At 40.3% G+C, this 15,936-nt stretch overlaps 1 protein-coding gene across 5 annotated transcripts; it reads right to left on the bottom strand.

The window, feature by feature from the left end:
* Nucleotides 1–1,189: 1,189 nt before the first annotated feature.
* Nucleotides 1,190–14,062, bottom strand: RPP40 (ribonuclease P/MRP subunit p40). 5 transcript variants are annotated; one of them, XM_058833355.1, is made up of 9 exons: nt 13,935–14,045; nt 12,362–12,502; nt 11,871–12,015; nt 10,300–10,368; nt 8,022–8,117; nt 6,741–6,866; nt 3,322–3,520; nt 2,282–2,416; nt 1,190–1,486 (listed from the first exon to the last, which is right to left on the bottom strand). In XM_058833355.1, the coding sequence occupies exons 3-9, from the start codon at nt 11,986–11,988 to the stop codon at nt 1,288–1,290; spliced, it is 942 nt and encodes a 313-aa protein (XP_058689338.1). In that variant the 5' UTR covers nt 11,989–12,015; nt 12,362–12,502; nt 13,935–14,045; the 3' UTR covers nt 1,190–1,287. The 5 variants fall into 5 exon arrangements, with proteins under 5 accessions (XP_058689338.1, XP_058689334.1, XP_058689337.1 ...); XM_058833351.1 differs by lacking the exon at nt 12,362–12,502 and having other exon boundaries at nt 13,935–14,062; XM_058833354.1 differs by lacking the exons at nt 8,022–8,117; nt 12,362–12,502 and having other exon boundaries at nt 13,935–14,062.
* Nucleotides 14,063–15,936: the final 1,874 nt, after the last annotated feature.

Here is a 15,936-nt window from a genome sequence, read left to right as displayed (position 1 = left end):
GGATTTTTTTTTCCCTCAAGCAGTATCTATTACACTTGTGTTTATGCCTACATACACTATTGAGGAAACGGTTTTACTAGAACCTGGTGGAAAGATTATCACATTCACAGGGCCTACAGTTAGTAGCTCTGAAGCTACAAACTTCAATTTTTCATAAAAATTTAGGAATTTTAACTTTGTATTAGCATTTTTGCTACAGGTGTAGCCTCCAGGAAGGCTCAAGTCAAAACTCGACCTTCTGGTCAAGAGGAAAAAGGAAGATGCTTCTTGTTACTAGTTTATGAAAGTCCATAATTCCTCAACAGACACTTTCAAACTTCAATTTTAGCACTGTGTTGGTACTTTAATGATGCATACCCGCTCCTTAAAACAAACCCCAAATTCCGCCTTCCCCAAACCACCATCCACCTTTCCATGGATTTCAACAGGAGTAGCGTGGGCTCTTTATAGCTGCCTTTGCTCTCAGCATTACTACTTTTTGTTAATGAAACCTGTTTCACATCAAGTGCATTGTGTGAGGGCATGTCCACGGCATTCTTCCCAGAAATGTGTCTGCAGTAACATCACAGTGGGACTCAGCTCCATGAGTTGCCCTGTAAGCAAGAACCACACCCTCCTTTTGAAAGTAGAGACTGTGTGTGTGTAGGTCAATTAAGAAAGGAAACAGCAGACTTTTACATCACTGTCAGAAACATACTTCTGTTTTTATGGCAACAAAACCAACTGTGATCTGCAAAATCAGGGGTGCAGGTCAGTAAGCCATTTTTTCCACTCTTCATGGGTGCTCCTCCCAGTGCCACACACCTTCTCCTCACCTTTATTCTCCTAGCCCCTACCAAATCAGGGAGAACACATCTCCCCCTTTGATTTTTTTGCTAGCATGTAAGCTGAAGTATCTTAAACAGGTTTTGCAGATCTTTAATGTAAATAAATAAAACAATCCCAAAGTCGGCTTTCCTGTCAAATATTTTAGCTAGCAATCTGTAAAGCTAACTTTCAAATTCCAAATTTGCTCCTGGAAAAGAGGACTACCTACAATCAATTCCTGAGAAAAACTCTCAAAAACTTAACTTTTCCTGAAAGCTGTGAAGTTTTGTGAAGTTTTTCAGAGGGCATTGTATGACAGTGAAAAACAAAAATCCATTCCTTCCATTGGCTACGAATAACAAAAATAAGAACAGTCGCTTAGTACTTAATCTGTTATAGAACTACCTGTATAAAAAATATTTTATTAGTTTTCTGTCAGTAACAAGGGATTATTAGAGAACTTCTTCTGTGGACGTAGCTTTATGGAGGACAATCATCATGAGCTCCTACAGCCATCTGAAGCCAGTAGTCCAGATTTCTAAAAATGACAAAGTTGTACAAGTTCTCTCCTCCTTTGTGGAAACCATGTTCACTTTCTCTCCAGGAGACAGGGCTGTCTGCAAAGCCATGCACAGTTAAGGTCAGCCAATACGCCAGTTTTGGTTCACCAAAATAGCAACTGCAAGCAAGAAGACAAGATAATCAGTGATTATAACGGAATAGGTAGCACATTCAAGTCTACAGTATAAAGTAAAATAATCAAAGACACACTTTAGTGAAAATTTATTAACAGTTAGAAAGTTTAGTCCATAATAAATAATCTCGAAAGAAAATACTCAGAAAAGCTTAAAGAAAAAAGTAAGACTGACTATCTCTTATTCCTACCACAGTTTTATACATGGCAAATCCGCAAGTTGTAGCAATTAGAAAAGGTTCTAAGTTGTAAAGCAGCAATTCTGACTTTGCTACAGGATGCACTGTCTTTCAGAAAATTGAACATTTAATGAGAACAATTGCTATCAGAGAAGAAAAAAGACATTGGAGGAAGTAATGTAGTCTAAGGCTATGCTTGACACAAATACTTTTACCACCAGAGAGGAAATAGATTATGAATAATCAAAGCCAGATATTATCCATTCTACATTTTAAAGATGTAGGAGTACCATACAGCCACAGTTTCTTAGAAATTCAGATAAAAACCAAAGTCATAACTAGAATACATGGCAGGCTTTTTCAGATTTGAGGCATCCAAAATTGTTTTATTTTTTATACTTCTATAATTGTAAATTATAAAATTATAATTTGTAATTTTTTAATACTGATGTCAAGCTTCCAGCTCATTTCCTAATTAAAAAAAAAGTCTTCATTTATATATTTAGCTATTTATTTCCAACTGAAAAGTATTTAAAAGTGATTTCAAATACGAAGTTTTGAGTACAAGTGTTATAGTAAATGTTATCCTGTCAGCCCTTACCACAGCTGCTCCAATAACTGAATGATCTTCTCAGGAATTATAAAGCCTGTGATTGTGCATAAAAAAGCTTTTTCCACCACTGTGTTGGGCTCAGGGCAGCAATAGGTTGATAAGAAGCTGGAGGATTTGTTGTCTCTGGGAGGAAAAAAAAAAATAAAGCATCTGAAATAAATATGTCTTAAATATTCTATAGGATGTCTTAGTAATCAAAACTTGTACCGAACAAATAGGATCTATGTATAACATCTAAATTAATGCCAAAGTAACCAATGACCAAGCAATCAATACAAAAGATCTCATGGTGCTGTGGATTAATCCTGTAAGCACCCAAACACCACACAGCTGCTCCCTCCCTCACTCTCACCTGGAACTGAAAGGGTAATGGAAGAAAATGCATGGGTTGAGATAAAGACAATTTAATAAGCAGAGGAAAAGTTCCAAATGAAAGCAAAGCATGTAAAGGATTTAATATTTCCCATGGGCAGCAGACATGCAGCCATCTCCAGGAAGGCAGGGCTTCCAACTGACTTGGGAAGACAAATGCTGGAACTCCAAACATTTCTCAACCATCCTTGCCACAGCTTTTGCTGCTGAGCATGTGACCATAACCCATGGTGTGGGATATTTCTCTGCTCAGCTGGAGTTTTCTGTGCTGGCTGGGTTCTCTCCCAGCCTCCTGCCCACCCCCAGCCTCCTCACTGGCAGGGCTGTAGGAGAGACAGAAAAGGGCCTTCAGACTGTGCAAGCCCGGCCCATCAACAGCTAAAACATCCCCTGTTATCAACACTCTTGGTCACAGATCCAAAGCACAGCACCACACCAGTTACTACGAAGAAAATTATCCCAGCCCAATTCAGTACATATGGGTACTCCTAAAAACACAGATAAAGTAATTCAAGACTTACAACATTTAACTGCATAAAAGACTCCCACTTACAAAACACTCTCTGTCTTAATTATTATTCAACTATTTCTTAAAGTAAATTGTGTCTTCCTTTACTTAAAACATGCTTAAAGATCAAACAAATTCAAATACTTACAAGCTGACTTGATTCAAGACAGCACCCAGCCATTCAAACAGCTCCTCTGTACTGCAGGACTCCTCCGGTTTTCCTTGCAGATCATTACTTTGTAACACTGGACACTGCAAGTCCCTTAAGGTGCTGAATGTTATTTTTGGCTTCAGGGCCTGTATTTGGTTTTTTGAAAAGTATGACATCAGTGTTGATCCCTCTGCACCTTAACACAGTACCACAAACAGCTGTTATGAAACTGCTAAACAAAAGAAGCAGTGAATACATGAAACATTTGTGTATAAACAAAAAAATGCAGTGTGAAACTGCTTGTGTGCTTTTAATCCCTGGCAAAACCTTAGAATCTTCAGCTTCCTTATGTTCTTGGAAATAAAAGTTAGTGCAAGATTCAGCAACTTAGTACAGGTCAGTAAATTTGCTAACTACAAAGCGTAGATTTGCCAATAGAAAATTCAAGCAGAATTAACTGCGTGGGTAATAAAATGAGCTTTTTAACAAGAGGAACTCAGAGTGCTCCTGAAAAGGAACAGATAAAATGGAGCAGGAACATCATCTCTGAACAGCATTTCCCCTGAATAATGGAAAAGTGAGCATGTGATATTAGGTTTTAGAACAGATTTATCAATGATGTCAGGAGAAATTACAGAAGAATCTGGAGCATAAGGACTGAAGAGAGAGGAAAGAAGGTAAAGAAGTAAAAATACATCACAAATGTCACTTCCCTAAAACTCACCCCCACCCCCCACTCCTGGATAACCCTTCAAATGCAGTATGGCTATAAGAGTTAAACATACCTTGATGGACTTGTGGGAAAGTACTAGTAAGAGATCCAAAACAGCAGGTACCTAGACTAAAAAACTAACCTAAGCAGGCATATTTTAAATTCAGAGATATGACCAACTTGCTTTTGAAGGAGGAAGGTAATTGACATGGGATAAACTATCCTAAATTTCAAATTCCAGAAAATGTGTGCTATTTTCAAAAAGTAAAAATGGGTGTCTAGGAGACCAAGAAATAATGCCTTACTCATGAAAAGTCTGAAGTGCAGAGCAATATCTAAATACCACAGGAAAGGCATGTGTAAACAGCAGAAATTCTAGAATAGGGTAGAACACACTGTGGAATACTATATGTAAAATATTCTGTCAGAAAATATGGACTGCCTAAAGTGTATCAGCCATATTTATGTCATCAAGGACAATCATTTGAAGAAGTAGAAAAAGGAGGGTTGAGCTCATCTTTTTTTTTAGAGCTTCCTCTTCAAAAAAAAAAAAAAAAAAAGGTTATTCCAAAGGGCACAGTGACAAAGACAGGCAGTCACTGAATTCTTCTTAATTTAGTATTTTTACATACATATATTTAAGTCTGAATAGTGCCAGAAGAGATGATCTTCCTTACATTCTATTGGCATTTGTTAGCCCAACAGGTTCAAAGAACATATAATGTTGCCTTAGAATTCCTAGTAAAATTCAGAAAATCATACATTTTACATTCTGCTGCATGTGGGAGCCTCAGCTATAGCCCTAAATGCAGGAAATCTCAAAAACTACAGTCAAGACCCTAACAGAACAATTCCTCTAGCTACAGCACAGCTTTCTATGTTAACAGCAAGCAGGCACATCATCAAAGCTTTTCAGAGGCCACTGAATTTCATCCAATAAACACGTAAAATTGTGATAGAAATGACAGCAATAGAAAAAAGATTGTATTGCCTCTGTCATTAAAGACATGAGATGCTCTATATTCCCTTTTCCTGTTCTTCTTGGTGCCAAAACCACAATGTGGGAAAATTGGGTATGAAAACCAAAAATCCTACATTGCTGGCCATAGCAAGAAACACCAGTTATCAGCAGGAAGGCTGAAAGCAGAATGTTCAGAGGATACGAATTCTCTTGACAAAACACAGCTCCTTTTTTCCTTACAGCAAAATCTACACAATGTCTCGTATCTATTAATAAAAACCTATAAAAGTTTTATTTTTGTCAGTACTAAGGAACTAATAGTCTTTTGTGTGCTATGAGGTCAAGATTCTTGCACAGAAAGGCATTCAGATTTAATTCTATATTCAGGAAATTATTGACCTGACCTGTTTTAGGGAGGTAGGAAAGTGAGGAAAAAACATGCTATTCTCCCTGAACACTGTTAACATGGGCAGCAGCAACAAACATAAGAAAAATAGTGGCCCTAGAGGCGTTTTGCTCTCTGTCCAGGATCAATAAATCCAAGCAAGCTGAGCGTGAAGATCTGCCACCTCAGCTGGATTTATGTCACCATTTATGGTAGCAACAGCCTTCACTGTGACTCTTTCCTGAAGATTACAAGGACGGGAATTGCAAGCCTTTAAACAATTTCTGCATGACAAACAAGGAAGCATCCTTGTCATATGATTGTACTTAGAAAGGGGGAGGGAAACATGAAGGAATAAAGTGAAACATGGGACACTCCTAAAGGAGCTTGTAACCAGCTTCCATTTCTCAGATCAGTTAACTCCTTCTCAGACTTGGCCTTGAGGAGCCAGGAAAAATGAACAATATAAAGAGGAGATGGGAAAGCACTGTCAGGGACCTTTCTAATATCCCTTCTCCCTAGTGTGGAGACTCAAAGCAAAACAACACCAAAAGCTACACATCTGTGATGAAGAAAACCATGTTTTTCAGTACAGACACTTGCAGTTTTCATCAGTTCTATGCAAATGCTACATATCCCCACATACAGCCTGTTCTGAGGTAATACAGACAATGGGGGACTTGGAAAAATTTCCCTTAGAGGAGGAAGAATACTTGAGACCAGAAGAAAAAAGTAGTGTAATTAGAAAACAGTAGATAAACAAATACTGGAAGATTATTTGAAACAGTACAATTTCTTATAGCAACCTTTTATTTGGTTCCAACCTCAAACAAATAATAAAACTTAAGAATAAAGTGATCAAACAGCACTCGGTGTATCTGGGTGCATGGCACAACATGTAAACAGGGAATCTGAACACGTCCTGTAACTACTCAGGAAATCAAAGTTCCCCATCCCAAGTATGTGACTAGATACATAACTTATGTGTATTAATAAAAATAAAAAAAAAACAAAAAAAATATTATTGATAATAGTTAGGTATGTCACAAATTTATAAAGAAGAGGCAGCACGATCAAATAGGCAAAGTTTTGCCAGAAAGCCTGGGTAACATAGAGAAAGGAAATTATCTCCTATGAATCACTGCTGTGTTCCTGAACTGAGATGTTCTGTGCACAGGAAGTAACATCCTCCCCACCCCAAACAAATAAACAAACAAAAAATCCCACCTATACACATCTTAATATAACTTTTCCCTCCACTGAAAATGTATTTGGACAATCAATAGAAAAATAAGTAAACTAAAAATATTTGGACATCATGGCAGTTGTATTTTAGTTTTACATTTAGTTTTTATTACCTGTATTATACCAAGCCAGTAGGAAGTCAAATTCTAAAGGTTTCTTTTCTTTCAAGGCCCAAAGCACTCTGTTATGTTTTTTGCTCTCAGGGTGAAAGCCAGCATCAGTCAAGTCAATAGTGATAACTGCAAAAAATGCACAATAGCTATTGGTATCCAGTTGAAATAAATTTTATTATTAAATTAGGAGAGCACAAGGAAACCAAAGATCATTAAACTTCCTCTTTACAGCTACAGAATCTTTATAAAGAATTTGATTATGCAAATACAATTCCCCATTATATAAATAAATATTTGCCTCCTGCTGTCCTTATTTTGATATAATCTGGAACTGCTTCCTAGTGACTAGAGGGACAGATTCCTCTTGAAATGGCACTGACATAAGTCCCTGAACAGTGCCTTAAAAATATCTTGGTAGTTAGGCAAGCTACTAGTAAAAATAAAAACATAAACTAGAATTTCTAACAACAAAAGTCATGTATACAGCAATGACACTTTTTCAATAGGTTGGTTTTTCCTAGGTGAATTGTCCCATGGATAAGTTATATTTATTTTTCAAATGGAAATTTCATGATACATTCTTATGATCAGAATGGTAAAATGATGTCCCATATTGCCAAAACACTTATTAGAGATGACAAGTTTCCCTTCCTAAAGTTTTTATGTAACTATACCTCTCAGCTGCTGCAAGTTCCCATATATTTGAGATGTACAGTGTTCATGTTTGGGTATTTTTATTTCCTTAAAAGACAAATTAATAAAATTCACACTCAAGATGTCTCCTCTGCAGCCATTAAAAAATTATGTTTTTCAAGTACTTGGTACATGGAGATTACCATTTTAAATGTGCGAAACATAGTACAATTCTCCCTTTCAAGCACGCAGTCTTGGGTGAGGCTCTTCACTGATTCTGTACAGTGAACACATTTTAAATACCTCCTTAATCAGTTTAAAATTTTCTGACTTAAATCAGAAAGTATAGACACTATGCAGAGTATGCAAAAATTCTTGAGTCCCATATCACTTCAGTAGAAACACCACAATGAGAACACCTGAAATTAAAATTTTATTGAGTACTGCATTTGTGTCCTTAAAGCTGCTTTACTACTTGGATAAAAAGTACTTTCTCTCTTCAGGCAGTCATTGTATTTGCATCTGGAAAAATATAACCTAGACAACAATTTCAGTGAAATTTTAATTTCACTTAATTTTAGTGAAAGGGAAGTTTCAACATCCTAACAAGGTGCTTCTTAAATAAGCCCTGTTTATATAAATACTTACTATATCTCATTACTTTTTTGCCTGAATACTGAGAAGGACGACCTTGCAGCCCAAGTTCCTCATAAGTATCCTTATCCACTGACAGAATTAGTTTACCTATAAACAAAACAAATTTTAGTAGAAGTAATCTTCTATTTGGTTCTCTTTGAAGTCTTTTGAGAACTGTATACCTTTCACAACGTTAGCTTCGGATCAATGGTATTACTAATGTAATGCAGACTCCTTAGTTCCAGTTAAATGGATTACCACATTAATCCTTAAAAAAAAAAAGGTTATAACTCATTCTTTTTTTTATCAAAGAGGTCTTGTGAACTAGAATAAGAAAAGCATAACATTATTCCTGAGATAATCATAGCTTTTTTACTGTACTACTCAGTTCATTGTCTCCATCTTTCCTCCACTCATCCTCCAGCACTTGCTGCATCATATAGCTGAGCACTACATTGCACAAGGGCCTGATTTAGTAAACATTCATGCTCAACATGCACTGCTCAACTAAATAAACAAAAGCAGCTCTTCCAAGTCCAGTGGGACTACTAACACTGAGTAAACTATGGTTAGCCATGAGCTGATACGTGCTGGAACAACTCTGCTGCTGTGCTCATAACCCAGATCTGGCTGCTGCTGCTTGGTACAGAGCTTCACACAGCAGCTTGCTCTCTGCCACAGTCCTTGGGTTCTACTGCACAAGTAACAGCACAGCACAGAACACAAGACTGAAGAGTTCACAGTGACATAGCCAGGAACTGTAACACTGTCTCTGCAGTACTTGTGCACTGCTTGTAACACCTGTATCACACACACTCCATCGCTATCAAGTATCCATTTTGCCAGGACTGCACTAACAGATGCATAAAAGAATTCTTCTGAACAATCTGAATTTACTCATGCCCTCAAGGGCACCTGTCATATTACAGCTTCTTAGCCTAGAGGGCAAATAGACCAGTTTGTATTTCTATTATATCTTATATACTCTTAAACAGAGATAAGACAATGTAATTGAAGCTCAAAATAGCTCCATTTTCTCACCTGAGATGCTGGACATTTTACAATGTTGTCTCATAAAACTGTGATGCATTTGAAATAGACTTTTAACATGTTACACAGTTCCTAGGGAATCACAGCATCCTCATAGAATCATCAAAGGGTTTGGGTTGGAAGGGACAGTAAAATCACCCAGTTCCAGCTACCCTGCCATGGGCAGGAACACCTTCCACTAGACCAGGTTCCTCAAAGCCCCATCCAACCTGGCCTTTAACATTTCCAGGGACGGGGGACCACAACTTCTCTGGGCAACTTGTTCCAGCACTTTGCCACCCTCACAGTAAAGACTTTTTTTCCTAATATCCAATCTAACCCTGCTGGAGTGTGACACTGTTATTTGGGTTCTTTTACCCAGGACTACGACAGACAAGAGAGAGGCTACTTACTTGTGTTGGGACTTGGTTGTTTATTCTTTCCTTATCTGTATTACATATATAGAGAGTACAAGGAGCTACATACACTAAGATAGAGAGGTGCAAAATGGCTAATGAAGAACTTCTTTAAGGTCTCTCATATGTCTATTTGTCCAATTAACAAATGCCAAATAAGTTATTTTGCTTGGTGACCCAATGACCCGACACCTGTGTGCTGCACCGCAGCATTTTCTATCGAATCACTTATTATTACCCAAAAATCCCTAGAAGAAGGAGATGAAGAAGGAATAAGGAGAGTGCGACAACGCCCTAATTCCTCTATCTTGTCTCTTATTCTCTAAAATAGCTTTAACCTTGAACTCTAACTTTCTCACCCGGTGACCCAAAAAAACTGTCTAACCCACACACTCACATTCTCACTTTCTCTACTTAACTTTAACAGCTGTCTCCATGGTGCTATGTGAAACTTAGTGCTCTCTTGGGTGCACCAGACCCAAGGAGGTCTGGTAGACCAGTAGGAAACAAGAAGTTGGAATGCAATGTTTTCACAAAAATAATTCCCTGTAGCAATTGCAATTATGTTTGAAGCACTGACAATCTGACTATACATAAGCGAAGCTGATTTTTATTGTTTTTTAATTTCCATTAGATTAAATAAACATTTTAACAGTATGAATGGAAAAAAAGAGTTAAACTAGTATTTTTTCAAATTCACATATATTTCTAACAAAGTTGGCAAGTACAGTAAGTGTTATTTTCCAGTCTACATCATTCCAAATTAAAAAAAAAGTAAAAATAAATAGAAACAACCCAGACCACAACTGACACGTATTACTTAAACCAAAACAAATCCTCCATACCATTTGGTAGCAGAGCTGCAGTATTATCTTGATCAATTTTTGTCTTATAGGTAAGTGCGTAGCATGAACCTTTAACAGTAAAGCAGAAAAACATGAGGATTACACAGTCTGTAAAGACAGACATGACAAGATAGAAATTCGCTTCAAGACAGCCAAACATGAAACACCATCTGAATCACACTTGTGTTTTCATCAACTTTCTTCCACCTTCTCAAGCAAAATGGCATTGTTATTATTTCTATAAACCCTGTTCTGACAATATTTTAAAGAACCTATAATAGGGATGTTAATAATATGCCCCAATATGAAAACATTTTCTTTCCTTCCACCTGTGACTCTCCCCAGTCAGCAAATGGAAAACCCAATTTCTTCTCAGACGTATTTTTATTACCAGTTCACACAAAGACAAGGTGGAAGATGCTCACATTACTAAATAATTTTGTCACATTATCTGCCACTAACCGATTTTGTTTTTTAAAATACAAGTGTCGTATGCTGTGAACTCTGTGTACAAATGTTGTATTGCTTCCATAACACTACTGGCGTAAGAAACATTAATGAGATTAAAGGAAATAAGAAAAGAGTCCCACATTTAGCAAGTTATGGATCTCTTCTTTTCCTGTTTCATGTACATGTTCTCTGTTCTCCTCTCTTTTCTCTGTAAATTTTTTTTCTCTCTGGCTATCAGCTGAAGGGTACAATAGCTATCATAAGCCAAAGGAGAGGGCTCTTGTCACTAAAGGACACAAAATGATTCACATAAACACTTTTCAGTCTTAGAACAGGAAAGAACCAACTTTTATTCTCTGACTCCAGTATTTATAGATTCTCGACAAAGACCAAGGATTGGATAATTAAGTTACCAGCTTCCCAAGCACACTGGTCATGTAAAACATCCATCAAAAGACATTTCTTAGAAGGAGTGTGATAAACAACCTATGTTTACAGAACTTTCATGGGAATGTAACTAGAACTATGAAAACATTATCAGAAGGCTTTAGTTTTCAAGGCAACAGGCTCTGCTAGATGAAAACAGCATGGTCTGACTATGCAACAGCAAGTATCTTTCTTTGCATCCTCTGCGCTCTTAGTGGGTAAGGATGAGCTGTCACAGCTCTCTAAGTGAAAAATAAAAAATAAGGAAGCATATTTTTCTCTTGCCTGCTGTGAAACACAGTTCAGCACAGCCCTGTGTTGAAGTATGAAGGAACAAGAAAGGGTGAAGAAAGATTTCTACAGGAATCTGCATAAAGGTGAAGTGTAGAAGAAACAGGTGTGAAGATACATGGAAGCCCTCTTGAAAGCTGGCTTTCAGAATTGAGATAGAATAGGGAGAAATTTAAAAGGAACACTCACAGGAGTTTCGGACCCTGTGGGTGTAAACAAATACCACACATGACAAAGCAGAAAAAAGCATATAAACAAATTCATGCAGAATTTGCTTAGTACTTTTCCTTCCCTTTCTTTAAAACACTTTTCAGAATGAATAATAATAGGACTATTACAATTTTACTGCACTATAAAAAAAGTACATTACCACTGCGTTTGTTCTGTTCTGATTTCCTCCTTACCTTTCTTCACGAAAGCATCAATGAATTCATGAGCAACCAATTCATGAAGGGGTAAATTCCTCACCAGGTAGTACTCTCCAATATCTGCAATTGTGCTTTTCAGCACTTCAGGTAGCATGCCACATTCCGGGATCAAAAAAGACACCTATTAAGAACATAGCTGTAATGTAAATCCCATCATAAAATCTGTTCTGAAAAAAACCCAACCAAACAAAACAACAAGAAATACAAAAGAAAACCTCTACTTTTCAAAGACATATCAGTGTATTACATCAAAATGAGATGGAAAAAAATAATATCAGGGAACTGTCTTTGAAATACATCAGTATTACATCAATATTATAATATACCAATTTTCATAGTCTGTAGGTACACCAAATGCATTATTTGGTGGTTTGGGTTTTGATTTTTTGCTTGTTTGGGTTTTTTTTTCTTTTGTTTTTTTTTCTATACAATAGTATTTGATGTATTATGCAAATACATGATCTCACACAGCATGAGCCAACAGAAGATCTTGTTTCACATCATTATACATTTAGCTTGATGTTGCACTGGGACACCTCCTTCAGCCCTTGCTGGAGTACTTGTTGAAGCAGTTGTAACTAAAAACGTAGGCTAAGAATTTCTGTAATCTTAGTGGAAAAGCAATGACCAAAGTAGAATCTTTAATTTATCTTTTGCTTAAAACCCTTCCTGTACATTTTCCACAGACCAAGAGAACCCTGAGTCTGGCAGACCAGGTAAAACAAGGTAACATGGGCAAGTATGAACCTTCCCAGGTAGCATAAAGGTCTGTCCACTTGCTCCTCCTTCCATCCCTCAAAAAAACTTCTTTTCCAAAGCTCTTGGAGAACAGGTGTGTACCTCCCTTGGCAAGTATTCAAGAGAAGTAAGGACTGTCAAACGAGCTGCCTTCCACACTAGTAGAAAACGTTCTGATTAGCTGCTAAAATACGTATCAAAAGTCAGAAACAGTTAACAATTAGCCCAAAGTTACAGGGAATGAGAAGGGGGTTATGAAACAGGGTCCTGCCTGATTACTGCAAAATGTGTAATACCTAAAAACTTTCTTAAGAAAGGATGTTCTTTGATGTTTGGTCTTTTTACACTTTCAACAAGAAGGGAGATTTTATCCATGAAACAACAGCACAGCTAACAAGCCCTAAGTGAAGTCCAGGCCTCTTTGTTAAAGTTTAGGGCTGGACATGCTTCCGTGATCTCAGACCTAGGGTGAGCTTAACAATGCTTGGAGAGAAGGATGTACCACTAATAGCGGGCAGAAAGAACACAGAATTTACAGGCCACAAGGACATTTGGCAGAACTCCCAAGATAAGAATGAAACTTAACAAACCCAGCAACTGTGCTGAATCAGCTCCGAGTGGATAAAAGGCAATTCCGGCAGGTGGGGATCACGGCCACCGACTCACGGACCACCGACCCCAAAGCAGAGACGGACTGAGCATGCGGATTAATTAGCATGGGAGACTCATTAACCAGCAGAAGATAGAATACTAATTAATCAGAGAACCATGTAACTTGTAGCCAATGAACACTAATTCCTGTGTTTGGTAAAATGTAGTCAAAAGTTTTGATAGGTGGTGCGCTTGATTTGTGGAAACCTCCGCCTTGCACCCTGAGCGGAATAAACACTGTCTCCTTTCTAAACTGGACCCTGCGCCTGTGTCTAGAGAGCTCCTAAAATCGGCACCATCACCTGTCCCACCGGCTCACCCCTCTTGCTCCTCCTGCCCGCCCGGTCCTTCACTCCTGGAGGAAGGAAAGAGTTTGTTTCTCCCATGCTCCGCGAGACCACAAACACGAGGGGGGCTAATTTGCCTTTTTTTTCTCCGCCTCCCCACAAATGAGGCGCGCGGGCCGGCTCTGGCAAGGACGGAGGAGCCCCGCACAACACCAAGCCCCGGCAACGCGCCCCTGGAGCGGCCGACGGGCAGAACCCCCGGGGACGGGCGGCGTGGGAGCCTCAGGCAGCTCCGATCCTTCCCCTTCCCCATCCCCGCCTCCCTGAGGGGATCCCGCCGAGGCCCCGGGCCCGCGCCACTCACGCGGCAGCTGTAGGCGTGGTCCCGCACGTGCGCCGCGTGCCGCGAGCGCGGGTGGCGCGCGTGGCCCCGCTCGCACACCAGCAGGTGCCGCGGCGCGCGCCCGAGCTGCGCCGGCAGCATCCCGGATCCCTCCCGCCCGCCTTCCTCCTCCTCCTCCTCCTCCTCCTCTGCCGCCGACCGGAGCTGCCAGACGCGGCGAGGAGGGCCGGGAAGGGGCCGTGCCGTGAGGTCACGTCCGCCGGCTCCGGCGGCGCAGCTGCTTCCGGGGCCGCGGTGGCCGCTGTCGCAGGTGCTGTGCCCGGCGCTCTCGGTGCCCGCGGGGTGTGAGCAGCCCCGGCACGGATCGGACACCGACCCCGCAGGGGCTGGGTGTGCATCTGCTGAGTGCGCGGTGGCTTAAGCAGGGCGGTGGTTCAGTGCCCGGAGGGAGCAGCCAGGCTGCAGACGGACTTTTCCCGAGAGCCTGGAGTGACAGGACAAGGGGCAATGGCTTCAAAGTGAGAGAGAGTAGGGTTAGAATAGATACTGAGATTAAATTCTTTACTGTGAGGGAGGTGAGGCATTGGAACAGGTTGCCCAGAGAAGCTGCGAATGCCTCATCCCTGGAAGTGTTCAAGGCCAGGTTGGAGGGAGCTCTGAGCAACCTGCTGTGGTGGAAGGTGTCCCTGCCCACGGTAGGGGTGATGGAACTGAATCATCTTTCCCGTCCCTTCCAACCCAAACTACCCAGAAAGTTGCTTGGTGCCATTTTAAGTTAAATTGGAAGCCACGAAGGCAGGGGACCGGCAAAAGAAACAGGAGCCAGAGCGGGACCCTGTCTCGGATGTGTTTTGTTGTCTCACCGCCCGGTCTGTACCTTTCGCACAAAGCATGCACAAAAATTCCGGCTTTTCCGCCTTCCTGCAGTGTTCCTTTTGCCGGTCCCCTGGCTTCGTGGCTTCCAATTTAACTTAAAATGGCACCAAGCAGCTCTCTGGGTAGTTGCTGTTTCTGTGCCCAGCACAGTCGTTAGTGCAGTTCTGTCTCGTTCGGCTGTCTCCCTTTGTTCCAGGGCATGATCCCAGCGCCCGTGTGCCGGAGGAACACCGGGACGCTGCTGCTGCTGCTGCTGCTGCTGCTCCGAGCCCCGTGCTTCGTGCCCTGCACCGAGGGGAAGCCGCGCCTCGGCAGGTCACTGGCGTGGAGGAGGGCTGAATTCTGCACTGCCTGTATAAATCACATCGGCTGGATTATGAGGAATCAGAAAAAGCTGTGTAATCACAGTAGCCTTCTAAGCATGCTAAACGTTAATGGGGAAGGAGCTCCATGATTAATGCCAGCTATTATCACACCCGCGAGCAGAAGGCTCTGTGGGCAGACGAGCCTCGCAATGCGGCCATCAGAAAGCCTGTGCTACTAAAGGGGTGAAAAGTTCACGCCTCTGATCAATAAGCCCACAGAGTCAGGCAGGAAATTTCAGCTATACTCAAAGCAGCATGTGGAGGGGTTTTTTATTGTTGGTTTGATTTGATCTTTTTTGCGGGGGGAATTGTTTTTGTGGGGTGCATTGGGGCTTTTTTTGAGCTTCTCTACGCTAATACAATTTATGCTTTCTTCAGGGGATACGAATGGATGGGAAGAGATTTGAGGAAAAAATATCTTGGGGAAGGGTCAAGAGAGTCAAGATTCATGGGTGCATATTCAGTGTTAAGTCAGTATTTTATGGATTCTGTCAGGAGTGTAGTTGGCTGCAGCACAGTGGAGCACTGAAGGATTTACATCACTGTTCAGTCAGTTTGGTTCATATGTCAGGCAATTAATTTTAACCCACCCTTAGTCATAGATATTGGCTGTCCTCTTACAGAGCATGTGTGTTTTAGAGAACTCCCTGAAGATACTGACTACTTTAAAAACCCACTTAGCAGTCCAGTAGTCTGTGTTGTAACATACAGAATTTCCCTATCTTTAAATGAGACATAAATCATGTGTATATATATATATATATATATATATATATATAGAT

The sequence above is a fragment of the Poecile atricapillus genome, chromosome 2 (genome assembly GCF_030490865.1).
Source record: "Poecile atricapillus isolate bPoeAtr1 chromosome 2, bPoeAtr1.hap1, whole genome shotgun sequence".
In the NCBI taxonomy this organism is placed as follows: Eukaryota; Metazoa; Chordata; class Aves; order Passeriformes; family Paridae; genus Poecile; species Poecile atricapillus.
The sequence above is the reverse complement of the archived record's forward strand: the minus strand, read 5'-3'. Positions and strand labels throughout refer to the sequence as shown.